Source organism: Bos taurus, chromosome 3 (assembly GCF_002263795.3).
Source record: "Bos taurus isolate L1 Dominette 01449 registration number 42190680 breed Hereford chromosome 3, ARS-UCD2.0, whole genome shotgun sequence".
Taxonomy (NCBI): domain Eukaryota; kingdom Metazoa; phylum Chordata; class Mammalia; order Artiodactyla; family Bovidae; genus Bos; species Bos taurus.
Window position 1 is genome coordinate 69,109,327 of NC_037330.1, and position 23,568 is coordinate 69,132,894.

At 39.1% G+C, this 23,568-nt stretch overlaps 1 protein-coding gene across 1 annotated transcript in view; it reads right to left on the reverse strand.

The window, feature by feature from the left end:
- Positions 1-15,096, reverse strand: part of ACADM (acyl-CoA dehydrogenase medium chain) — a 38,344-nt gene extending 23,248 nt beyond the window's left edge. The window contains 6 exon segments of the mRNA NM_001075235.1: positions 3,446-3,526; positions 4,301-4,401; positions 5,536-5,605; positions 5,718-5,815; positions 11,633-11,720; positions 15,046-15,096. Coding sequence (NP_001068703.1) covers positions 3,446-3,526; positions 4,301-4,401; positions 5,536-5,605; positions 5,718-5,815; positions 11,633-11,720; positions 15,046-15,075 — 468 coding nt within the window. The 5' untranslated portion in view covers positions 15,076-15,096.
- Positions 15,097-23,568: the final 8,472 nt, after the last annotated feature.

Consider the following 23,568-nt stretch of genomic DNA (forward strand, 5'->3'; position numbering starts at 1 on the left):
ACAGAGTAATTTAATTTTATTTTTTTTCAGCAGAAGCCACTTTTGCTTCCATTGCAACTTGTCTTCACTACCACAATGTAAGTCAAGAAAATTAGTATTTATTTTTATATAAATATATTAAAATAATATTCTTAAAATAATATTAAAAGATTGTCTTAAAGATATTAATTTAATATTCTTAAAGATATTAATATTCTTAAAATAATATATTAAAATATTAAGAGAATATATTACAATAATATTCCTTTATTTATGAAGAATTTATGTTGTATAATTGTATAAATCCTATGATACAATAATACAAATATAATAATACAATTTGGGTAAGGATCTGAGGGTCTACCAGTCTGCTGTGAGCAGGAGCCCAGTTTTATTCACTGTTTTATTCTAAGTCTACCTGGTACACAGTATTCAAAAAATTAGAAGAATGAGAATAACATTACAAGCTTATTAGTGATGATGCCACCACCTTATCTTTGTAGAGTTTACTAAGCAATTTTTCATTGTTCTCTATTAAATTACTAACTTTTTTGGTCTTACACTCTAAAGGGACTGGAGGTAGTTTATATAATACATGTTTTTTTAAAAAATCACACTGAAGTAAAAGTAAACTAGAAGAATAACATACTATAACACATGCTTTGAGGTTCAGAAAATTATTAACAGAGGACTATAAAACTGACTCTATGCTTCCTACTTACCGAAACAAAAAAATACTACCTGTAAGTGTAAACTGGCATATAGCAAGGAATTCAGATATTAAGTGAATGGATGGATGAATGAATGGCAGTTAAAGAGAAACAGTTTCCCCTGTATTAGGTATGAAAGAAATTTCTCTATTACATTGCAAAAGGGACACTATGTGAAGATATTATTATAAAAATATAAGTACTGTATCTTACTGTATCCTTCTAAGATGTTATATGCTCTATTTTCAGAAGAGATTTTGAAGCTAAGTAACTATATAAGATCCTACTGCTACTACATTGCTTGAAGCCAGGTCTTGGGACCTCAACTTCAGCATTGCTTCAGTTACATTTCAGCTATTAATACTTCCCAGGTCCACTGGAAATGTATGGTTTTGTGACAAGAGTTTTCTTTACCACTGCTAGGTTTTTTCAGACACTTCAAAGTTCTTAGACCATGTTTGGACAAATAAGTTTACTGAAGGTCTTGCTTATGACAAGCTTGTTCCAACAGTCTAATACTTGTTTCTAGTCATCTAATACTGTATATATTTTAGGTATATGCTGTTTAAAAAATTTAACCCAATTTTTAAAAAAGAAAATGGTGGTTTCTTATTATTTTAATATATATATACAATAATACAATTAGTTTTGATTTTTGGAAAATTTTTCTGTACTAAGTGGTATTGAAAATTAATTATACAGCTCCTTGCTCTGTGATAACCTAGAGGGGTGGGATGGAGGGAGTAGGAGGAAGGTCTAAGAGGCGGGGATATATGTGTTGTGTTCATATATCTGATACACTTTATTATACAGCAGAAACTAACACAACACTGTAAAGCAATTATACTCTAATCAAAAAAATAATTATAGTGTTACCCTTATTTATTTCTGTTCTCATATCCTCAAGAAGAGTATAACTGATCACATGATCTGGCAAGAGATTAAATCTTACAAATAGGTACCAACCCTGTAAAGTTAAAGCCAAAGACTTATCTTTTTCTGTATAAATTTTTACCATGACATTATTTTTAAAAGCAATAATCTAAGGAATTTAAATATTCAATAATATGGACTAGTGAAATAATTTATAGTACATCAATTAGATAGCATATTTTGAAGTAATAAATATCACAGTATTTAAAAAGTAGAACATAAAAATGCTTATTAAAAAGGATATAAAACTGCACATATGACCATAACTGTGAAAAATACATCTGTGTGTATTAAAAAATCAAATAGAGTATACAATAATACAGTAAGACAGTTATACCAGTTAACTTCATATCTGAGGGATTACAGACATTTTTGCTCCTCTTTGTATCTTTCTAAATCTTCTATGTCATTTTTATAATCAGAAAAAAATTTTAAATATTAATTTCTAGAAAGTTTAAACAAAACACAATAGTACTATAATTTTATAAATGTTATTGGGCATTAACTGAAACTTAGTATAAATTAAGCAATACTTTGAAATAATACACCTATTGATTATTTTCATTTTCACCCTTGGCTTCATATTTGACTACATCAATTGCACTAGATACATATTTGAGTATATATTATGAGCTAGAAGAGGGAAAATGTACAGCAAACCGTTATTAATTCACAGATCAGAATACTTTAGGGACTAGAATGAATATATTTTTACATATGTTAAATGTATGAATAACAAACAAAACTGTCAAAGAAATGTTTAAAATACTTAAACTACTTTTAAAAGACTTTAATATTTTAGAAATACCTATTTATAACTAATAAGATAATTACAAATACTCTTATCAGTGCATTAAGTTCTTCTAACCATCTCTCTATGCTACAATTTTTTAGCTTGTTTCTAACATTTTATACATTATGAGAAAAGAACTTGGATGTTTCACACAATTCTTAGATAATATTGAGATTTAGCCTTCTAAGAAACTTTCATTTGTTGAAACAAATTGACAATTAAGTAGGAAATACATATAAATGTCTTTTATTAGTTTGCCTGAAATTTAGGCCCTGAAATAAATTTAAAACATTTATTTTCAAATATTACTTTCTACTCTTTCAGACTGATTCTCACAAGTAGCTCAAAACTAATAACCATTTACTATGTTTCAGTATCACCATCAGACCTTAGACTGAAATCTGTTTGACTAATACCCAAAAGAGAAAGAAAAAAATCCTTATGTAAAGTCACTTTCAAAATAAAAATTCAGTATGCATGTGTGTAAAATGTATGAAAATATCTTTTTTAAAAAAATCCAATTTAAAAATTAGTTGAGTAACTCTCAGAAAATTAAATAAAATCTATAACTCTCCTCCTGAAGTCACTCAGTCATCCAACAGTTATCTTTTCAGTCATATTAATTTCTTATTAGTTCAATAAACTATTAGTTCAAACACCTAGAATTATATATTCGATCTGAACTTCCTGACACACAACCACTCAGTTCAAGAGCTCCAGAGTGCTCCATTAAGTAGATATTTCTTGCCTGGAAATAAGTTAGAGGATTCTTACGATACTTTTCTGGCATCCTAGAAACATTATAAGTAGGTTTCTTTTTTCTGGAAACAGGCAAGAGAACAATTTTATGAAACTTTTTGGCATCCCAGAAACACTACTGTACTTAAATATGTTGCTTTTGTCTTAATGTGTTATATGGCCCAATGTATATATACAGACTGAAAAGGAAAGAGAGCATGCTTATTCCTTTCTTCTTCTATTTTTATTCCTTTCTTAAATGTGAAATAAAGTAGCTGCTGCATATACTCACACACATTAATGGCTCCTCAGTCATTCTCCCCAAATATTTCTTTTGTTGTTGATCATTTCCAGCAATAATAACAGGCATTTGCTGTCAACCAAAGGAAAGTGACATTAAAAAAGCAAGATATTTTAAAATTAGGTATGTCAATTCTTTCTTTATTTCTAGCCTTGCTGCACAGCTTGTGAGGTTTTAGTTTCCCAACCAGGGACTGAACCCAGGCCCTTGGAGCAGTGAAAACTCAGAGTTGAAACCACTGGACATCCAGGGAATTCCTAGTAAATTCAAATATAACACTACAATTCAAAACAAGACAACTATTTTTCCCCAAGTGTAAGCCCAAAGAAATGGCCTTTATTCTGCCTCTAAGTCAGAGAGCTAACACCACAAGGATATAAATCTGTTAATCCAAGTATGCACATAAAACTAAGTTATATAGGACTTGTTGGTAACGTAATATGTAAACATCTACTGTAGTAAAATGCACAGATAAATAATTAAATTTATAATAAATGACATGGTACATATGATCAGGTCTCCTAAGACTTGTTCACTAAACTTCAGCACTGCCAGCAGTGGCAGCAAGTCATCCCAATCTTTTTCCTGAATGACCTTATCTAAGAATTGCCACTGAAGCCACAGCCAAAGTGTACAGTTTCCCCACAAGGACAGGCAGGACTCCAAGTACTAATGACAACATGGTCAGAACAATCAACTCATGGAGTAAAAATCCAGGCTTCATTGCAGAACCTTGTGTTGTTGTTTTTTTTAGAAGAAAACTGTGTTCTGCCAACTAACCTAACCTAGCAGGGCTTTTTCATTAACAACAGCTCGGTTAGCCAATTAATTTTCTAAATAACTTACCCCTAGAGAATTTGCTTCAATAGCAGTCTGAACCCCTGTACATCCATAAGCCAATTCTTCAGAAATTAAACAGCTATCAAAAGTTCCAAGTCCAAGACCTCCTACAATATCAAAATGTTTTAAGAGCCCATTGTAATACATAGCATATCTCAACAGAAATAAAGGCAAATTATTTAAATGACTTGCAATATAACAATTAGGTTAACTTAATCTTAAAAGTAAATTTACAAATACAGTATCTATAACATAAGAAACTAAAAGATTTTGGGCCAATACAGTAACAAAGTATACTTTGTTATATAAAGCTAAAATTAGTTTTAAAATTTCAAAAAGCTCTCTTACTATTTGTAATGTGGACCTGTCTTCCTGCTTCACCTTGATTTTGCAAAAATTTGATTCAACTTTGCTAAAAGTTTGACCCTTTAAGGAAAGGAGTGAAAGGACGTCTCAATTAAATGTAAAATTGAAAGTAGAATTTAAAAGCAACAACTCAACCAACCTAGACAGAGAAGTTAACAAGGATTAAGTTAACATTGTGATTTAATCACTAGGTTTACTCGGACTCTTACGAACCCATGGGGTGTAGCCTGCCAGGTTCCTCTGTCCATGGAATTCTCCAGGCAAGAATATTTGAGTGGTTTGCATTTCCTACTCCAGGGATGTTCCTGACCCAGAGATTGAACTTGAGTCTCCAGCATTCCAGGCAGATTCTTTACCATCTGAGCTACCAGGGAAACCCCACTTTGGAGCCAATTACAAAGAAGGAAGAATGCCTCTGATTGTTGAGTACAAGGCTTCTAAAAGCTGGCAAACATTGAAGTCTATACAGGGGCTGCTGCTGCTGCTGCTAAGTCGCTTCAGTGGTGTCCGACTCTGTGCGACCCCAGAGACGGCAGCCCACCAGGCTCCGCCGTCCCTGGGATCCTCCAGGCAAGAACACTGGAGTGGGTTGCCATTTCCTTCTCCAATGCATGAAAGTGAAAAGTGAAAGTGAAGTTGCTCAGTCATGTCCAACTCTTCTCGACCCCATGGACTGCAGCCCACAGGCTCCTCTGTCCACGGGATTTTCCAGGCAAGAGTACTGGAGTGGGTTGCCATTGCCTTCTCCACTATACAGGGGCACATAGGTACAAAACCATTTAATGGTGACAAATATTTGAAAGAATGACTGAACAGAGTTTTAGAGTTTTCTTCTTCATGTGCATGCTAGGATTAAAAATGTAAAGAAAGCTTACCACAACTTTCTGGAATGTGTGTATTCATTAAACCAAGCTCCCAGGCTCTTTTAATTAATGGGACAGGGTACTGAAAGAAATATAGTAATAATAGAGAAAAAAGTTATATTTAAAATCTACTTATATTTAAAATCTTGTAAAATTTGTCAAAGACTTTCACTCCTTAAAGTGAATATACCTACCTCGCCGGTTTTATCATATTCTGCAGCAAGTGGAATTATTTCCTCCCTGGCAAATTTACGAGCAGTAGCTTGAAATTCTTTCTGCTGTTCAGTGAATTCTAAGGGAAAGTTATTTTTTAAATACTTAAATAGGACAATGAGTTGAGAAAATGAAGTCAGTATGTAGATATTTATAATTATAATGGAGACTTTCACCTTTGATAGCCAGAAAGTTACAACGCAATGTGCTTTCAGACTACTCAAGATTTCACTGTACCATATAATTAAATCTATGTCAATATTAATGCCAAAAAGGTAGGTTAAGATTTCTCGCTTTTACAAATGAGTAACAGATACAAACAAGTTTTTCTCTTCCCAGTATTTAAGTAAAAACAACTTTTCTTACTTATTCTTAACTCCGAAGCAGAATCATCATGAAAGAAAGTGAAAGTGAAGTAGCTCAGTCACGTCTGACTTTTCGCAACCCTGTGGACTGTAGCCTACCAGGCTCCTCCCTCCATGGGATTCTCCAGGTAAGAATACTGGAGTGGGTTGCCACTTCCTTTTCCAGGGGATCTTTCCAACCCAGGGATCGAACCCTGGTCTCCCGCATTGCAGGCAGATGCTTTAACCTCTGAGCCACCAGGGAAGCCCAAAGATTGTCACGTTTACTAACACTGAAATGAAACTAAAATGACCTCAAGAATCAATCTAATTAGGGAGGTAAGACATGACCAGTGACCATACACCAATAAAACTTGTACAAAATATCATATAAGAATACCATAACTCAATCTTACTCCTCCTTTAAACTCAGATAACTTAAGTTTATAAAGATTTTCCAGGCAAGAGTACTGGAGTGGGGTGCCATTGCCTTCTCCGAAGGAGCCCAAAGCAACTGACAAAAGTGGTGGGAAGGCTTCTTAAATTAATGAAAGAAATAGGGTGGCTGGACCAAGCACAGAAGCCAATTACTACTAATTTTTGCAATTCCACACTAACATGCAGTTTTATTATAGTTGCATCCAACATTAAAGGATAGGTAAAATTTAAGAGCGATATATGATGTTTTGGGCAAGAAGAATGAAAGAAAAGGCAGAAAGGTAAGAATGAAAAATGAGAATTTTAGGACTATAGCACTTGTATAGGGATGTGTGAAATAAAATATAAAAGACATTAGAAATTTGGTATTCAATAGCATTTTACAGATAAAATGCAGAGTTCCAGAGAATATCAAGAAGAGATAGGAAAGCCTTCTTAAATGAACAATGAAAAGTAGAGAAAAACAATAAAATAGGAAAGACTAGAGATCTCTTGAAGAAAACTGGATATATTGAGGGAACATTTCATGCAAGGATGGGCATGATAAAGGACAAAAATGGTAAAGACCTAACAGAAGCAGAAGAGGTGGTAAGAATACACAGAAGAACTATACCAAAAAGGTCTTAATGACCCAGATAACCACAATGGTGTGGTCACTCACCTAGAGTCAGATATCCTGGAGTGTGAAGTCAAGCAGGGCTTAGGAAGTATCACCACCAACAAAGCTAGTTGAAGTGATGGAATTCCAGCTGAGCTATTTCAAATCCTAAAAAATGATGCTGTTAAAGTGCTGCACTCAATATGTTAACAAAATTTGGAAAATTCAGCAGTGGCCACAGGACTGGAAAAGGTCAGTTTTCATTCCAATCCCAAAGAAGGGCAATGTTCAAACTACTATATGATTGCATTCATTCTGCATCCTAGTAAGGTTATGCTCAAAATCCTTCAAGCTAGGCTTCAGCAGTATATGAACTGAGAACTTCCAGATATTCAAGCTGGATTTAGAAAAAGCAGAGGAACCAGAGATCAAAATGCCAACATTCGTTGGATCATAGAGAAAGCAAAGGGAATTCCAAAAAATATCTACTTCTGCTTTGTTGACTACACAAACGTCTTTGACTGTGTGGATCACAACATACTGTGGAAAATTCTTAAAGAGATAGGAATACCAGACTACCTTACGTATCTCCTGAGAAACCTGTATGCAGGTCAAGAAGCAATAGTTAAAACCTTACATGGAACAATGAACTGGTTCCAAATTGAGAAAGGACTACATCAAGGCTATATATTGTCACTGTGTTTATTTAATTTATATGCAGGGTACATCATGTGAAATACTGGACTGAAATACTGGCTGGATGAATCCTAAATTGTAATCAAGATCACCGGGAGAAATATCAACAACCTCAGATATGCAGATGATACCACTCTAATGGTAGAAAGTGAAGAGGAACTAAGGAGTCTCTTGATGAGGGTGAAAGAGGAGAGTGAAAAAGCTGGTTTAAAATTCAGCATTCAAAAAATGAAGATGATGGCATCCAGTCCCATCACTTAATGGCAAATAGAAGGGGAAAAAGTAGAAGCAGTAACAGATTTTTTTTTTCCCCTTGGATTCCACTGCTGATGGTGACTACAGCCATGAAATTAAAAGATGCTTGCTCCTTGGAAGGAAAGCTATGACAAATCTAGGCAGCATATTAAAAAGCAAAGACACTACTTTGCCCAACAAAGGTCCATCTAGTCAAAGCTATGGTTTTTCCAGTAGTCATGTATGGATGTGAGAGTTAGATCATACAGAAGGCGGAGCGCTGGAGAATTGATGCTTTTGAATTATGCTGGAGAAAATTCTTGAAGAGTCCCTTGGAGACCAAGGAGATCAAGCCAGTCAATCCTAAAGGAAATCAGCCCTGAATGCCCACGGACAGACTAATGCTGAAGATTCAATACTTCGGCCACTTGATGCAAAGAGCTGACTCTTTGGGAAAGACCTGGATGCTGGGAGAGATTGAAGGCGAAAGAAGAGTACAGCAGAGGATGAAATGGTTAGATAGCATTACCAACTCAATGCACAGGAATTCAAGCAAACTCTGGGAGACAGTGAAGGACAGGGAAGCCTGGCGTCCTGCAGTCCATGGGGTCAAAAAGAGTCAGACACAACTTAGCGACTGCACAACAACAACATACGAGATTGTGAGTGGCAAAGAGGTAGGGAAGGCTGGGATCTATTATGTATTGTTTGAGAACGTACTTTGATCCCATCACTATATGCTAGGATTTTATGTATGTCATATAATTTAATCGTCAAATAAATCTTATGTTACAGATAGGTGCAATTGGTGGTCACAGGTGTTATCAATATTCCTTTACTTGACCTCCACAATCTACCTCTGAAACACTTATATTTCATCCTCTGTCACTCACCAAATCATCACAGATTCCTACGACTAGTCTCTTACTATTGGGTATGAATCTGTATGTGACAAACTGAAACTAAATAGCAATGATACCAAACCTATGTTAATATCTCAATAAGAAAATAAGAAGATACAGTGTCTCAAACTGCTATCCTCACCTTGCTTTGAAATTTTCACTTCTGTTAAAAAAAACTTTATATGGATGCTAACAATCTTAAAAAATAAAAAATAAAAATGTTAACCCTAGGGAGTTTTGAGTTTTCTATTTCTTTCAGGGTATGACTTGTATCTCAGCTGCCTTTTAACTTTTTTTCTGAGACCAAGTGAATTGAGAAAATCAGTTTTTAAACTAGAGAAATGGCAATGCTTCTGAAGCAAGAAGCACTCTATGGGGCAAAGGATGCTAAAGAAAGGTGTTATTATTTCAAATTCTTTGCCTGGTTTTCATTTTCGAAAGAAAAGGGGAAGGCAAATGTTATTCTGTTTTCCCCCAACACCACATGGCTCCCCAATCCCAAGACTAAGAACCATATTTAGCACCAAACTGCTGTTCCATATATGATAGCCAAACAAGACTCTGGCTTATTAGTAGATACCTAGCAATGTGTATCTAATAGTGTTTAAAAAGTATTTGTTGTATTCATTTCTAAGTTGAAGACTATTCACATGGAACAGTGGATCTGTTATTTATGAAGATATTAAGAAGAGGTGGCAAGAATATACAGAAGAACTGTACAAAAAAGAGCTTCACAACCCAGATAATCATGATGGTATAATCACTCACCTAGAGCCAGACATCCTGGAACGTGAAGTCAAGTCGGCCTTAGAAAGCATCACTATGAACAAAGCTAGTGGAGGTGATGGAATTCCAGTTGAGCTCTTTCAAATCCTGAAAGATGATGCTGTGAAAGTGCTGCACTCAATATGCCAGCAAATTTGGAAAACTCAGCAGTGGCCACAGACTGGAAAAGGTCAGTTTTCATTCCAATCCCAAAGAAAGGCAATGCCAAAGAATGCTCAAACTACCGCACAATTGCACTCATCTCACACGCTAGTAAAGTAATGCTCAAAATTCTGCAAGCCAGGCTTCAGCAGTACGTGAACCATGAACTTCCAGATGTTCACGCTAGTTTTAGAAAAAGCAGAGGAACCAGAGATCAAATTGCCAACATCCGCTGGATCATCGAAAAAGCAAGAGTTCCAGAAAAGCATCTATTTCTGCTTTATTGACTATGCAAACCCTTTGCCTGTGTGGATCACAATAAACTGTGGAAAATTCTGAGAGATGGGAATACCAGACCACCAGACCTGCCTCTTGAGAAACCTATATGCAGGTCAGGAAGCAACAGTTAGAACTGGACATGGAACAACAGACTGGTTTCAAATAGGAAAAGGAGTACATTAAGGCTGTATATTGTCACCCTGCTTATTTAACTTACATGCAGAGTACATCATGAGAAACGCTGGGCTGGAAGAAGCACAAGCTGGAATCAAGACTGCCGAGAGAAATATCAATAACCTCAGATATGCAGATGACACCACCCTTATGGCAGAAAGTGAAGAGGAACTAAAAAGCCTCCTGATGAAGGTGAAAGAGAGAGTGAAAAAGTTGGCTTAAAGCTCAACATTCAGAAAATGAAGATCATGGCATCTGGTCCCATCACTTCATGGCAGATAGATGGGGAAACAGTGGAAACAGTGACAGACTTAATTTTTGGGGGCTCCAAAATCACTGTAGATGGTGATTGCAGCCATGAAATTAAAAGACACTTACTCCTTGGAAGGAAAGTTATGACCAACCTAGACAGCATGTTGAAAAGCAGAGATATTACTTTGCCAACAAAGGTCCGTCTAGTCAAGGCTATGGTTTTTCCTGTGGTCATGTACGGATGTGAGAGTTGGACTATAAAGAAAGCTGAGTGCTGAAGAATTGATGCTTTTGAACTGTGGTGTTGGAGAAGGCTCTTGAGAGTCCCTTGGACTGCAAGGAGATCCAACCAGTCCATGCTAAAGAAGATCAGTCTTGGGTGTTCTTTGGAAGGACTGTTGCTGAAGCTGAAACTCCAATACTTTGGCCACCTCATGCGAAGAGTTGACTCACTGGAAAAGACCCTGATGCTGGGAGGGATTGGGGGTAGGAGAAGGGGATGGCAGAGGATGAGATGGCTGGATGGCATCACCAATGTGATGGACATGAGTCTGAGTGAACTCCGGGGTTGGTGATGGACAGGGAGGCCTGGCGTGCTGTGATTCATGGGGTCGCAAAGAGTTGGACACGACTGAGCGACTGAACTGAACTGATATACTGAAAAATGGCAGGAATATATATACATGCTGCTAATACAGATGTATGTATAGGGAACTACAGCTGAAGAAGAAAACAAGATCAGAAAGGATGGCTGTGACTAACAGTGAACAATCTACGGATGGTGACAGACATTACTAAGTTTGTTTACAAACATATTCCAGATAATTACATATAAAAAGTCGCATATATGGACTTCTCTGTTGATCCAATAGTTAAGACTCCAGCTTCCATTGCAGGGAATACGGGTGTAATCCCTGGTCGGGGAACTAAGATCCCATATGCCATGTGGCAGCCAATAATAAATAAATAATGAAATAGAAAGTCTTTTAAAAAAAGTTTCATATATATAACAAATACAAGTTTAAAGTCAAAACACAAAACAAAATATATACCAAAACTAAATCCTGATCCTGGCTCACGTTGTAGGGCAGTTTTTGTATGTTGTGATCTCCAGTCAAAATGAGAAAGACTTCTCAGTACCTGTAAAGAATAATTTTATTACAATAAGTTTGGGAATTTAAACATCAGTCAGGTAGAATACTGATAAGCATCTACAAGTAAACAGAGCAACTTGTTTGACCATATTCAGGAACACAGTTTAAGTCATTACTTAAATGCCTTCAACCATAATTTGATTTTTGTATTAAGTCAATTATCAGATGTTTTAACACCTATCATAAAGGAAATTCTTCTTTAAAAAATGCAATGCAAATAAAACTAATCAGTAGCTTTGCACTACTAAAATGGAGTATTTCCAAGACAAGTAAGAGTCAAGGGTAGTAGTAGACTTAGAACCACTGTTTCAGAAATCTCACCTTCCAGCACCAGAACACCTTGTAACTGGGGAATTGCAATGGGGGGCAAAAATGAAATAGTATCACTCTACATTCAAGAGTTGCCTCATTCATCAACTTTGGTTCCCTGTCCCTGGCAGCCTCCCAAGAATATCTCTGGGAATCTTCCCCTTGAAGCACTCCATTTTCTAAGATACCTCACTTTAACAAAACAAATTAGCCTAAAATCATGTTATATATTTTCTTCTGTTGTCTGTAAGTATTCTTAGAATGTTCTGAGCCAAGCCAGCACACTATGGTACCCACCAGTCTTGTAAATAAAATTCTGTTGGAACACAGTCAAACCACATTGTCTATTGCTGTTATCACAGCAGAGTTGGGAAACCACATGGTCCACAAAGCCAAAAAATATTTACTCTCTTTACAAAAAAGTTTGCTAGCCCTATTTTAAACCATTACTCAACTATTTGTCTTAATTTCTGAAATCTACTCATTTCTTCAAAAAGATACATAAAAATATAATCAGATATTACTTTGCAACCTATTTTTATATTCATAGAAAGAAAGGATATAGTCAGATATTGTTCCTTTGCAATCTATTTTTATACTCATAACAGTTCAATATGCACAAAAAGTAACCACTTGCATTTATTAAAGTTATCAAACTGGAAAACATACTGGAACTCTTGAGTAAATGTTTAAGGAGAGCCAAAATTACACAATTTACAGTTTAAGGAATATGACAGAACTAAATTTTACTAAGCTAGACATTGAAAGAAAAGAGAAATTCAACAATCTACTAAAAGATGAAGGACTGAACTTATGTTTTTCAAAATCTGTGAAAAGAAACTGTCCACTTTGTAGATAACAACTTCAACTTGTAAACAGAATTACCTGCATGTGAAGTGACAATATAGACTATCAAATGTATTAATTTAAATAACCCTTTCAAAAATATATTTTATACTACAATTTTTTTTTAAATTATAGAATATAAAAATTCACATTTTCTTTGTAATTTTCATTAATTTTATTTTGGAGTTAAAACATGGTTTCTCAGGTACTCATTGTCCACCAAACCTATTCTTGTTCAGTCACATTCCATGTATTAATGCACCTGAATCTGAGTCAATCCTAAGGAATTATTTTTATTCCTATTTTGTATATGAAGAAACTGGGGCTCAGAAAGGTCAAGTAAAATTGGCCAAGGTCACTCTTCTATTAGGAACCAGGATGAAGAATTTACGATGAAGAATTCGTGCCATACTGCTATACTGCTCTTTCAAGTATCCTAATTTGCTATTAGATTCTATAAAGAAAAAAAAAATTGCACGAAAATCAAACTAAAAACTTCTTCTAAATGTGTGTTTAGACAGCATGGCACAAAATCAGACCTCACAATATAGGTAAATGGTTTGTTGAGATTTTAAATAGGGAATTATCAGTGTATTTAAAGTAATTTACAAAGAGTTTACATATGACCCTACAGGAAAATGTGTTACATAAAACAAAGTATAAAGGTAGTTACAGCCAGGGAACAATATCCACAAACTTGTTTATTAACTTCTTTCCAAACCTGGAAAATGAGGTTAACCTTATTGGGTAACTGTCGAGATGATCAAAGTACGTTAATGTCTTGGAAGCAAAACCGTTTATAAATGCTATTAACTCTGGATTCTCTGCTATAAACACGGAATTCAAAACCTCCAAGGGCAGCAACTTTAATCAAGCATTAACTTTGCAATAACAGCACAGTTATAATTGAAAACCTTTGCATATTTCTTAGGAATTAAGAGTCTGAGTTTTATGGGAGTGTCAAAGTGGCGTAAATTTTCTGGATCAGGTTTTTCTGTATCTATTTCGTCCCCGCAACAACCCCCCCCCCCCGCCCCCGCCACCTGCCCCCTCCCCGAGATTGAGAAATCCAGGTCTTTTTTCCTGGTATCAGCATGTAAAATCATTTTTTAAATCCCTCAATTTCTGCCTTCAGCACCCATTAACTTGTATAGCAATGACAAATACTGGGCAATAACCCATCAGAATTACTCTGAACCCGACACTATTTTGGTAAAAAGACATAACTTTCTCAATTATAAATAACATGTAAATGGCAATAATATTTAAAATAGCGAACTGTATCTAGTAGCTGAGACAACTTAAAATCTGTGAGACACTAGAATAAACAGACAAGCTTCACAGAAAAGCTCTGGGATTTTCTTTTCTCCTTTATTTACATGTACACAACCTGGAAGCGCCTCCCTCCATACTGTAAAACCAAATGGATATTAATAAGTACCCTAAGGGGCACCTGCTCCATTTTCCTTTTCCTCCTTACTTGGCAGGCACCCAAGGTAAAGATTATCTGAATTCTGCACTTTGCAGCAAAAACATCACAAAAGACTTCCTTATTAGTGCAGGGACTGAGAGCCAAGAGAGAGTGTCCTCCAAGAGATAAAAACTAGTTCAGCAAAAATACGGTTGTAATTTTTAGGCCCTGACCAATTAAAAGACGGGTTTACTTCGGGATATGACAGGATTCCTCCGGGAAATCTTTGGAAGGTTCTCGGGCCAGAGAAAGAAAAGAGATATTCTGAAAAGGGGACGCCATCTATATATGGGCCAATTGCCAAGGAAATACAGGAACCTGAAAACCCAGAAAGCGTTCTGTCCAACAGTGCGAGGAATGGGTGGGCGCGAAAGCCAGCGAGGGTCCAGAATCCTGGTTGCTACTACCAGGAGCGGCGGAGAAGGCAATGGCACCCACTCCAGTACTCTTGCCTGGAGAATCCCAGGGACAGAGGAGCCTAGTGGGTTGCTGTCTATAGGGTGGCACGGAGTCGGACACGACTGAAGCGACTTAGCAGCAGCAGCAACCAGGAGCGGGGTAAGAGGGGCCAAGGCGCCTGATGATTGGGCTTCTTCCTTATTACAACCTCCCACCCCGCCCGGCCCCCTCCCGAACACCACAACCTCCACTTCCCACCCGCGCCCAGCCCTGCTCTTCCTCTCACCCCGCAGCTTCGCCTAAACAGCGCGATCATGGTGACGGCCGGTCCGGTTATGCAGTCTCTAACCAGTTTGTGCCTACTCCGCGGACGCGCCTGGCTAGTGACGCCCCTGCCCTTGCCTACATTATGTCCCCGCCCATCCGCAAAAGTTGTGGGCGGGGCCTCAGTTGGAAGGGACTAGAAGGAAAACGAAAGACGGCGGAGGGGGCAGCCTGCGCGGCTTAGTTGAACGCATGCTCAATCGGCAATGGCCCCCTCTGCGGCCCCCGCCATCTTGGAGGGAGATCTAATGTGCTCTGGGTGCCTGACGGGACCCAATGAGTTTCCCTGAAAAACCCTATCTTCCCGGCGGTCCTTTGAATTAAGTCGACGAGCCCTGTTGGGGGAAGACGGAGTCTGACAGCCGTGCGGAGACAGAACCCGGAGGGGGGGGCGGGGCGGGTCTGGGCAGACTGCAGGCGCCCAGCCTGAAGATTAAAGGGTCACGTACCAGGCCGAGAATCTGGGTGAGAGGGCTTGGCGAGGAGTTTGGCAGAAAGGTGTCTGCTGTTTTCGATCTTGACTTTTATCGGGAGACACCTATCAGACTCAAAGCGTTTCTGCTTCAAGGGGTCAAAGGGTACTTTTCTCTGAAACACTGCACCCAAATCAGAAGGATGTTCTGTGGATTACATCAAAGAGGAATGTAATCACTTGAGAGATCACATTTCTGAATATTCCCAAGGCCATTTATTACTATGCATGAGTGTGGAAGTACGGGTACAAGACGAACCTATCTTAAATATTCTGGCTCAGCCAGTGAACTTGAATGCCTGCCTGATTAGTTCTATTTAGACGTGATCTATGAGATAACTAGGACTTCCCTGGTTGTTCAGACGGTAAAGGCGTCTGTCTACAATGTGGGAGACCCGGGTTCGAGCCCTGGGTTGGGAAGATCCCCCTGGAGAAGGAAATGGCAATCCACTCCAGTACTATTACCTGGAAAATCCCATGGACACAGGAGCCTGGTAGGCTACAGTCTGGGGTCGCAAAGAGTCGGATACGACTGAGCGACTTCACTGTCACTGAGATAACCGTGGTGTTACAATGCCCAGTAATTTGTAAAGCTGTTTATTTGTGAAAGCTAGTAAAAGCCCAGTGCAAGTTGAACGTATGAATGTTTCCCAGGGTTCCTAGTACTTTTCATTTTTGTTGGCACCATCGTAATTTAGGGGGCTTCTCTGATGGCTTAGATGGTAAAGAGTCTGCCTGCAGTGGAAGAGCCCTAGGGCTGGATCCCTGGATTGGAAAAATCCCGTGGAGAAGGGAATAGCTACCCCCTCTGGTATTCTTGCCTGGAGAATGCTGTGGACAGAGGAGCCTGACAGGGCTACAGTCAATGGGTTCTCAAGAAGTAGGACATGGCTGAAGACTAACATTTTCAACACTTTAAACTTTCATCCTAATTTAGGTCCTCATCGCTCACCCCTAGATTTTGAAGACCCAATACAGCCTAAATAAATAAATACGTTTTTTAAAATAAAATAACAAACTCGGTACAAAGAGAATCATCTCAGCATCATAAAGTCTTTGTTTATCTTTCTAAAATGAAAATCTGAAGGTTGCTAATTTTATCATCTTCCCTGTCTTGTTATTTGTAGGATAGAGTGAAAACCTAATTGTCTAACAGGAAAGAACTCTTAATTCCTAGCCCATCTGATTGCTCTACCTCCTATCTCTCGTAGTTCTCTAGTATGCTTTTTGCATGAACTAATCCCTCTGTACATAATACCCTGCCTCTTGGATCTCCATCTGATTTTTATTTGTCCTAAGGAAAGGCAGCTCAAATGTCACCTTTGGTGAAATTCCCAGAGCTATCTGTCAAATAAAATAATTTCTCCTGTGTGCTCTCTGTACAAACTTTTTTTTTTTTTTAACTTTTTGTTTTGTATTGGGGTATAACTGATTAACAATGTTGTGATAGTTTCACATAAATAGCAAAGGGATTCAGCCATACATATACATGTATCCATTCTACCCCAAACCCCACTCCCATCCAGGCTGCCATATAACATTGAGCAAGGGTCTATGTGCTGTATAATAGATCCGTGTTTGTTATCCATTTTAAATATACCAGCGTTGTACAAACCTCTTTTATAATGTTAATAAAGGGTTAGGCCCCCACATGGCCCGGTCTCTACAGAGTTATGTACACATAGTATAAACATGAAAGTATTAAATACGAGGAATTGTAATCTTTACTTACATTTCTCCAAGAAAATTGTAGACATTCAATTTATAATCCGTGGTTCAGTTCAGTTCCGTTTAGTCGCTCTTTGCGACCCCATGAATCGCAGCACGCCAGGCCTCCCTGTCGATCACCAACTCCCGGAGTTCACTCAGACTTACGTCCATCGAGTCCGTGATGCCATCCAGCCATCTCATCCTCTGTCGTCCCCTTCTCCTCCTGCCCCCAATCCCTCCCAGCATCACAGTCTTTTCCAATGAGTCAACTCTTCGCATGAGGTGGCCAAAGTATTGGAGTTTCAGCTTTACCATCATTGCTTCCAAAGAAATCCGTGGTTTGCTGCTGCTAAGTCACCTCAGACGTGTCCGACTCTGTGTGACCCCAGAGACAGCAGCCCACCAGGCTCCCCTGTCCCTGGGATTCTCCAGGCAAGAACACTGGAGTGGGTTGCCATTTCCCTCTCCAATGCATGAACGTGAAAAGTCAAAGTGAAGTCACTCAGTTGTGTCTGACTCTTAGCGACCCCATGGACTGCAGCCTACCAGGCTCCTCCATCCATGGGATCCTCCAGGCAAGAGTACTGGAGTGGAGTGTATGATCTGTTAAATCCCTTTCTCTTCTATTGATTTTTATCTTCCATTCTGAAACCACATCTAAATGTCTCTCTATCCCTTCCTTTATACTTTATTCCTTATTGTGGAGAAAACTCCCAATAGCAGCTCTTGCCTTTCTCAATTTTTTCATTTTCTTTCCTCTCCTCTTACCTACAGTACCGTCCTCTCTTCCATCCCGTCTCTCTTGTTTTTCTTTATAACTTCACTGAGATATAATTCACATGCTCTAAAATTCACACTTTAAAAAATGCACTAAAAACCATATAATGTAATGGTATTTAGTCTACTCACAGGGTTATATGATCATCACAGCCATCTAATGTTAGAGCATTTCATCATCCCTAAAAGAAACTCCATACCTTTTAGCAGTCATTCCACATTCCCATCTTCTCCCTCCCTTCTCCCTACTTTCTGTTTCCCTAGATTTTCCTAATCTGTACATTTCATATAAATGGAATCATAAAATATGTGGTCTTTTGTGACTGGTTTCTTTTCACTTAACATCATGTTTTCAAGGTTATCTGCCAGGAGCCGGCGTGAGGAGATCCACCCCTGGCAAATGTCATGAGGAAGGAGGCTCGGCATACACAAAGGCAGGATCGAGCTTCAGGAGTCCCCATGGATATTCTCCAGCATCTACCCCCAAAAACCAGAGTCTGCCTACTTTACTGCTTTGTGCTCTCACCTCTGACTTTACTGGGGGCTGTCCCCCACCACCATCTCGCTCTCTCTGATAAAGAGTTAACTTACAGCTCCAGTTAATAAGTTCCTGGGCATTGCTGCTGCTGCCGTTGCTAAGTCGCTTCAGTCGTGTCCGACTCTTAGCGACCCCATAGACTGCAGCCTACCAGGCTCCTCCCTCCATGGGATTTTCCAGGCAAGAGTACTGGAGTGGGGTGCCATTGCCTTTTCCGAATGTTAGTTAAGGCCTTCTCTAAAGAAATAAGTGTAAGATGACTCATATCCTTGAGGAACTTAAGGTTTCCCTGAAGAATTAAGATAAATAAAAATTTGGAGGATGATACAAAACATCATATTAACAGTTTTACAGGAGTTCAGAGACAAGGAGGAACTAATGGGGTTGAAATGGAGCTGAAACACTTCATGGAAAAGCTAGTCTTATTCCAGTATTGAAAGGTGGGTAGTAAGTTCACAGGTAAAGGGAGAAAGGGGAAAAAATTGGTCCTTTCTTAAATTCAGTTTCTCAAGCATTTATAAACTGTTTTCAGTAAGCAAGGTGCCATCCTAGGCATTGTGGAGAAAATAAGAATTGGTGATACGGTCTCTGTCTGACAGAAATCACAAATACCCTATCAGTAATAATGCAAGTCAGGATAATGTTGACAAATAACACAGTATGGTAGAAAAACAATAAGATGCTCTATTGGAGGCCCCTAAAGCTGACAACAAAATGATATATGCTTCTAATTTTAAAGACAGGTACCACACCATTCATGTAGAACTTTCTAAGTATATGGTCCTAAACTAGTTTTGTCAGCTTTTTAAAAGACAAATATTTATATTGCAATCAGCTCAGACTACTGTCCATTACTTTTTTTTTTTTTAAGTAGCTCAGTTGGTAGGGAAGCGCCAATAAAGCCCAGGCAGCAATAAAGACCACCAGTGCAGCTAATAAAAAAATAAATACAATTTTAAAAAAGAAAGAAAGTGATGGACAGTAGTCTTAACTGATTGCAATATAAATATTTGTCTTTAAACTTTGCTTTTTGCTTTGTTTTATTGCTTTTTTACTACTTTGTGACAAGCCAGGGCTTCTTTCTCTTGCTGTGCACGGAATTCTCATTGCGGTGGCTTTTCTTAAACTGTCAGGTGTGTGTGCCTCATAGTTGAGGCACGAGGGCTCAGTAGTTGTGGTTCCTAATCTCTAGAACACAGGCTCAATAGTTGTGGCCCATGGCTTATTTGCTCTGAGGCATGTGGGATCCTCCCTGACCAGGGATTGAACCTGTGTCTCTCCTGCATCTTCACCACTGAGCCACCAGGGAGGCCCTAGATCTGCCAATTTTAGCTGTTCACTCAGTTTCAGTCTATACACAAAGCTGAGGTTGAAGACAAAGAGGTTTCTTTGGAGAAGTGATGACAGAGTACTTTGCATTTCACTCACCTTCTACTCTGTCTGGAAGGGGAAGGAGAAGAATGTATTCCTCTATGGTAGAAATCCCCTCAGCTCAGCTCAGCTCAGTCACTCAGTCGTGTCCGACTCTTTTCGACCCCATGAATTGCAGCACGCCAGGCCTCCCTGTCCATCACCAACTTCCGGAGTTCACTCAGACTCACGTCCATCGAGTTGGTGATGCCATCCAGCCATCTCATCCTCTGTCGTCACCTTCTCCCCCTGCCCCCAATCCCTCCCAGCATCAGAGTCTTTTCCAATGAGTCAACTCTTCGCATGAGGTGGCCAAAGTACTGGAGTTTCAGCTTTAGCATCATTCCTTCCAAAGAAAACCCAGGGCTGATCTCCTTCTCCAACACCACAGTTCAAAAGCATCAATTCTTTGGCGCTCAGCTTTCTTCACAGTCCAACTCTCACATCCATACATGACTACTGGAAAAACCATAGCCTTCACTAGATGGACCTTTGTTGGCAAAGTAATGTCTCTGCTTTTTCATATGCTATAAACAGACACAAATAGAAACTTCTAGGCACTCAACTTGCTCAGAGAAGAGGCATTTGCTAGGTGCCAGTAGGGCAAGAATTTCAGAGCCTTGGAGAATGTGGCTTTCTGCATAACAGAATTATTGCCTTTTGTTGGGCTTCTGAGGTAGCACTAGTGGTAAAGAACCCACCTGCCAAAACAGGAGACATAAGAGATGCTGCTTCGTTCCCTGGGTCAGGACGATCCCCTGGAGGAGGGCGTGGCAACCCACTCCAGTATTCTTGCCTGGAGAACCCATGGACAGAGGAGCCTGGCAAGCTAGTCCGTGGGGTCAGACAGAGTCAGACATGACTGAAGCAACTTAATACCCTTGCACATTGGTGTTCTAAGCTGTTTCTGGGTGTTGATATGGCTGGTATGAGGTCCACATTCTTTTCCAACCTGGAACACTGGCAGGCTGCCAGTTCCAATTAACTTTGAATGAATTTCTGTGAAATGCATTTAAAGCATGGGGAGCTGCATTCTCTGACCTCTTTTTAATTTTATTTTTATCAACAGCAACATATTTACTGCTTTGGGAGTAAACAGAAGTAAAAGAAATCTTGAATAACAAAAAAGAAAGAAAACTTGAATGGAGGCCAAGCTGTCTTTTTTCCTATTCTCAAACTTGGACCTGACAAACTGCCCTGTGTGATTGCTACTGCTAATACCGCAACTAAAAAGTACAGAGTATGATAGATGCCTCCTTTTTTTCAAGTCAAGGAGAATTTTTTTTTTAGGGGTCTACTTGTTGAGTTTTATGCACATCTCTAGGAATGTGAGGGCCTTATCAATGATTATTCTAAAGGTGAGACGCTGTGGCTGGAATGGCTCCACCTGGTAGCTGAACACACAGTTGGCTACGTTGAGACTGGACTGTCCTTCCTCCCATAGCGGGATAAAGGTGTATGTTTTTGAGGTTTGGTAAGGACTCTGTGGAAATGATACTAACCATGTGTGCTACCTGAGGAGCAGGAACAGAGAATAGGTTCCAGAAATCCAGGAGCCAGGCAGAAAGAAGGGCAGACCAGGCAACCATGGAATTTATGAAGAAAAGTACCCCATAGTAAGCAGTTGACTACTGCCACCTAGAGGGTCCTGTCGGTAGATTACAACTGTACCTCCACAAAAACTGTGCCCATGACCCCAGTGGGGCTTCCCTAGTAATTCAGACAGTAAAGAATCTGTTTGCAATGAAGGAGATCCTGGTTTGATCTCTGGGTTGGGAAGATCCCCTGGAGAAGGAAATGGCTACCAACTCCAGTATTCTTGCCTGGAGAACCCCACGGACAGAGGAGCCTGGCAGGCTATAGTCCATGGGGTCCCGGTGTTGGACACCACTGAGCAACTAACATTCACACACACCATACACACACCCATTACTTACCCTCCAACCCTCAAGATATTAGAAACAGCGACTAGAAAATTGATGAGATGGAGCCAGGAAAGAAGACAAGCTAATTTTGACCTGCTATCCCACATGGGTTAGAGGATGTTGTTTAGTCGCTAAGTGTCTGACTCTTGCAACTCCATAGACTGTAGCCTGCCAGGCTCCTCTGTCCATGGGATTTCCCAGGGAAGAATACTGGAGTGGGTTGCCATTTCTTTCTTCAAGGAATCTTCCTGACCCAGGGATTGAACCTGCATCTCCTGCTTGGTGGGTGGATTCTTCACTGTGGCTTAGTGGCTGGAAGAAATTTAAATTAGAATGGGTTTGGAGTTTGAAATTATCTCTGTGCTTTCTAGCTTTTTTAGTGCTAATACTATCTCTGTGCTTTCTAGCTTTTTTAGTGCTAATACAGTGTTACATGGTTCTTAGTTTTTCTGAGATTTGCATTCTCCCTTTTAATCTTTAATATTGCTTTACACCTTACTTTTAAAAATTAATTTTATGTTCTCATTAATGTCTGTATGAGGAAGAATATTTTCTTTTTGGGGCTCTGCTAACTTCCAGGATGCTTTATTCATCTGTGTTCTCCTTTCTCATATTTATTTATTTTTGCCAATATGTGTTTGCAAAGTTATTGTGCCCTTTCTTTTCATCTTTTTTATATGGCATATGAGCAGCTTCTATTTGCTTTGCTACAGTGCGTATGAATTCCACTTGTTTAGCTAGCTATTACCTTCGGGGAAGGCAATGGCAACCCACTCCAGTACTCTTGCCTGGAAAATCCCATGGACGGAGGAGCCTGGAAGGCTGTGGTCCATGGGGTCGCTGAGGGTCGGATACGACTGAGCGACTTCACTTTCACTTTCATGCTTTGGAGAAGGAAATGACAACCCACTCCAGTGTTCTTGCCTGGAGAATCTCAGGGATGGGGGAGCCTGATGGGCTGCCATCTATGGGGTTGCACAGAGTTGGACACGACTGAAGAGACTTAGCAGCAGCAGCAGCAGCTATTACTTTAGGTTCAGAGAGGAGGGAAGAGCTCAGCTGTGGCTGTGTACAGCCTTTGTTGGGATACCTACACTCTGCCCTCCTGGGATTTCATTAAATGTTTCCTATGCTAAACTCTGTCCAGCCTCTGGGGTTTATTTCTATCACACTAAGAATATCAATGGGCTTTGGAGTATGCCTTCTGGTCACCTTGGAGCCCTGACTTCTTTGTTTCCTTTAGTGAAGGTAATCTAAAATTTTGTTTTGTTTAGTTTAGTTTTTTTTTTTTTTACTGGAGTCTCTACTTCAGTGCTATCAATTTTTCCTTCCCACAAACACCCATTTCTTCCAATCAGCAATTTATCTTCCTCCCAACCCCCACTCTGTCTTCCTCCGAGGAAAACATGAGTCAAAAAGGAGAGTTTTGCCCTGTATCAATAAGGAAGGAAGGAAGTAACATGTGCAGGTTACTTCCCTTCAGGCATTAAGAATGCCCCTTCTCTACTTTACCTCCCTCAGAGACTCTTGTCCTAATTATTCCCTTTTTTTTCTTCCTTTCTGCTAAATCCCCATTTATTGTTGGAAATAATTAACTCTTCTGTTTATGATTGTTCTGCTATCCTCTCCATTTTCCCCCAGCTGAAAGAGAGT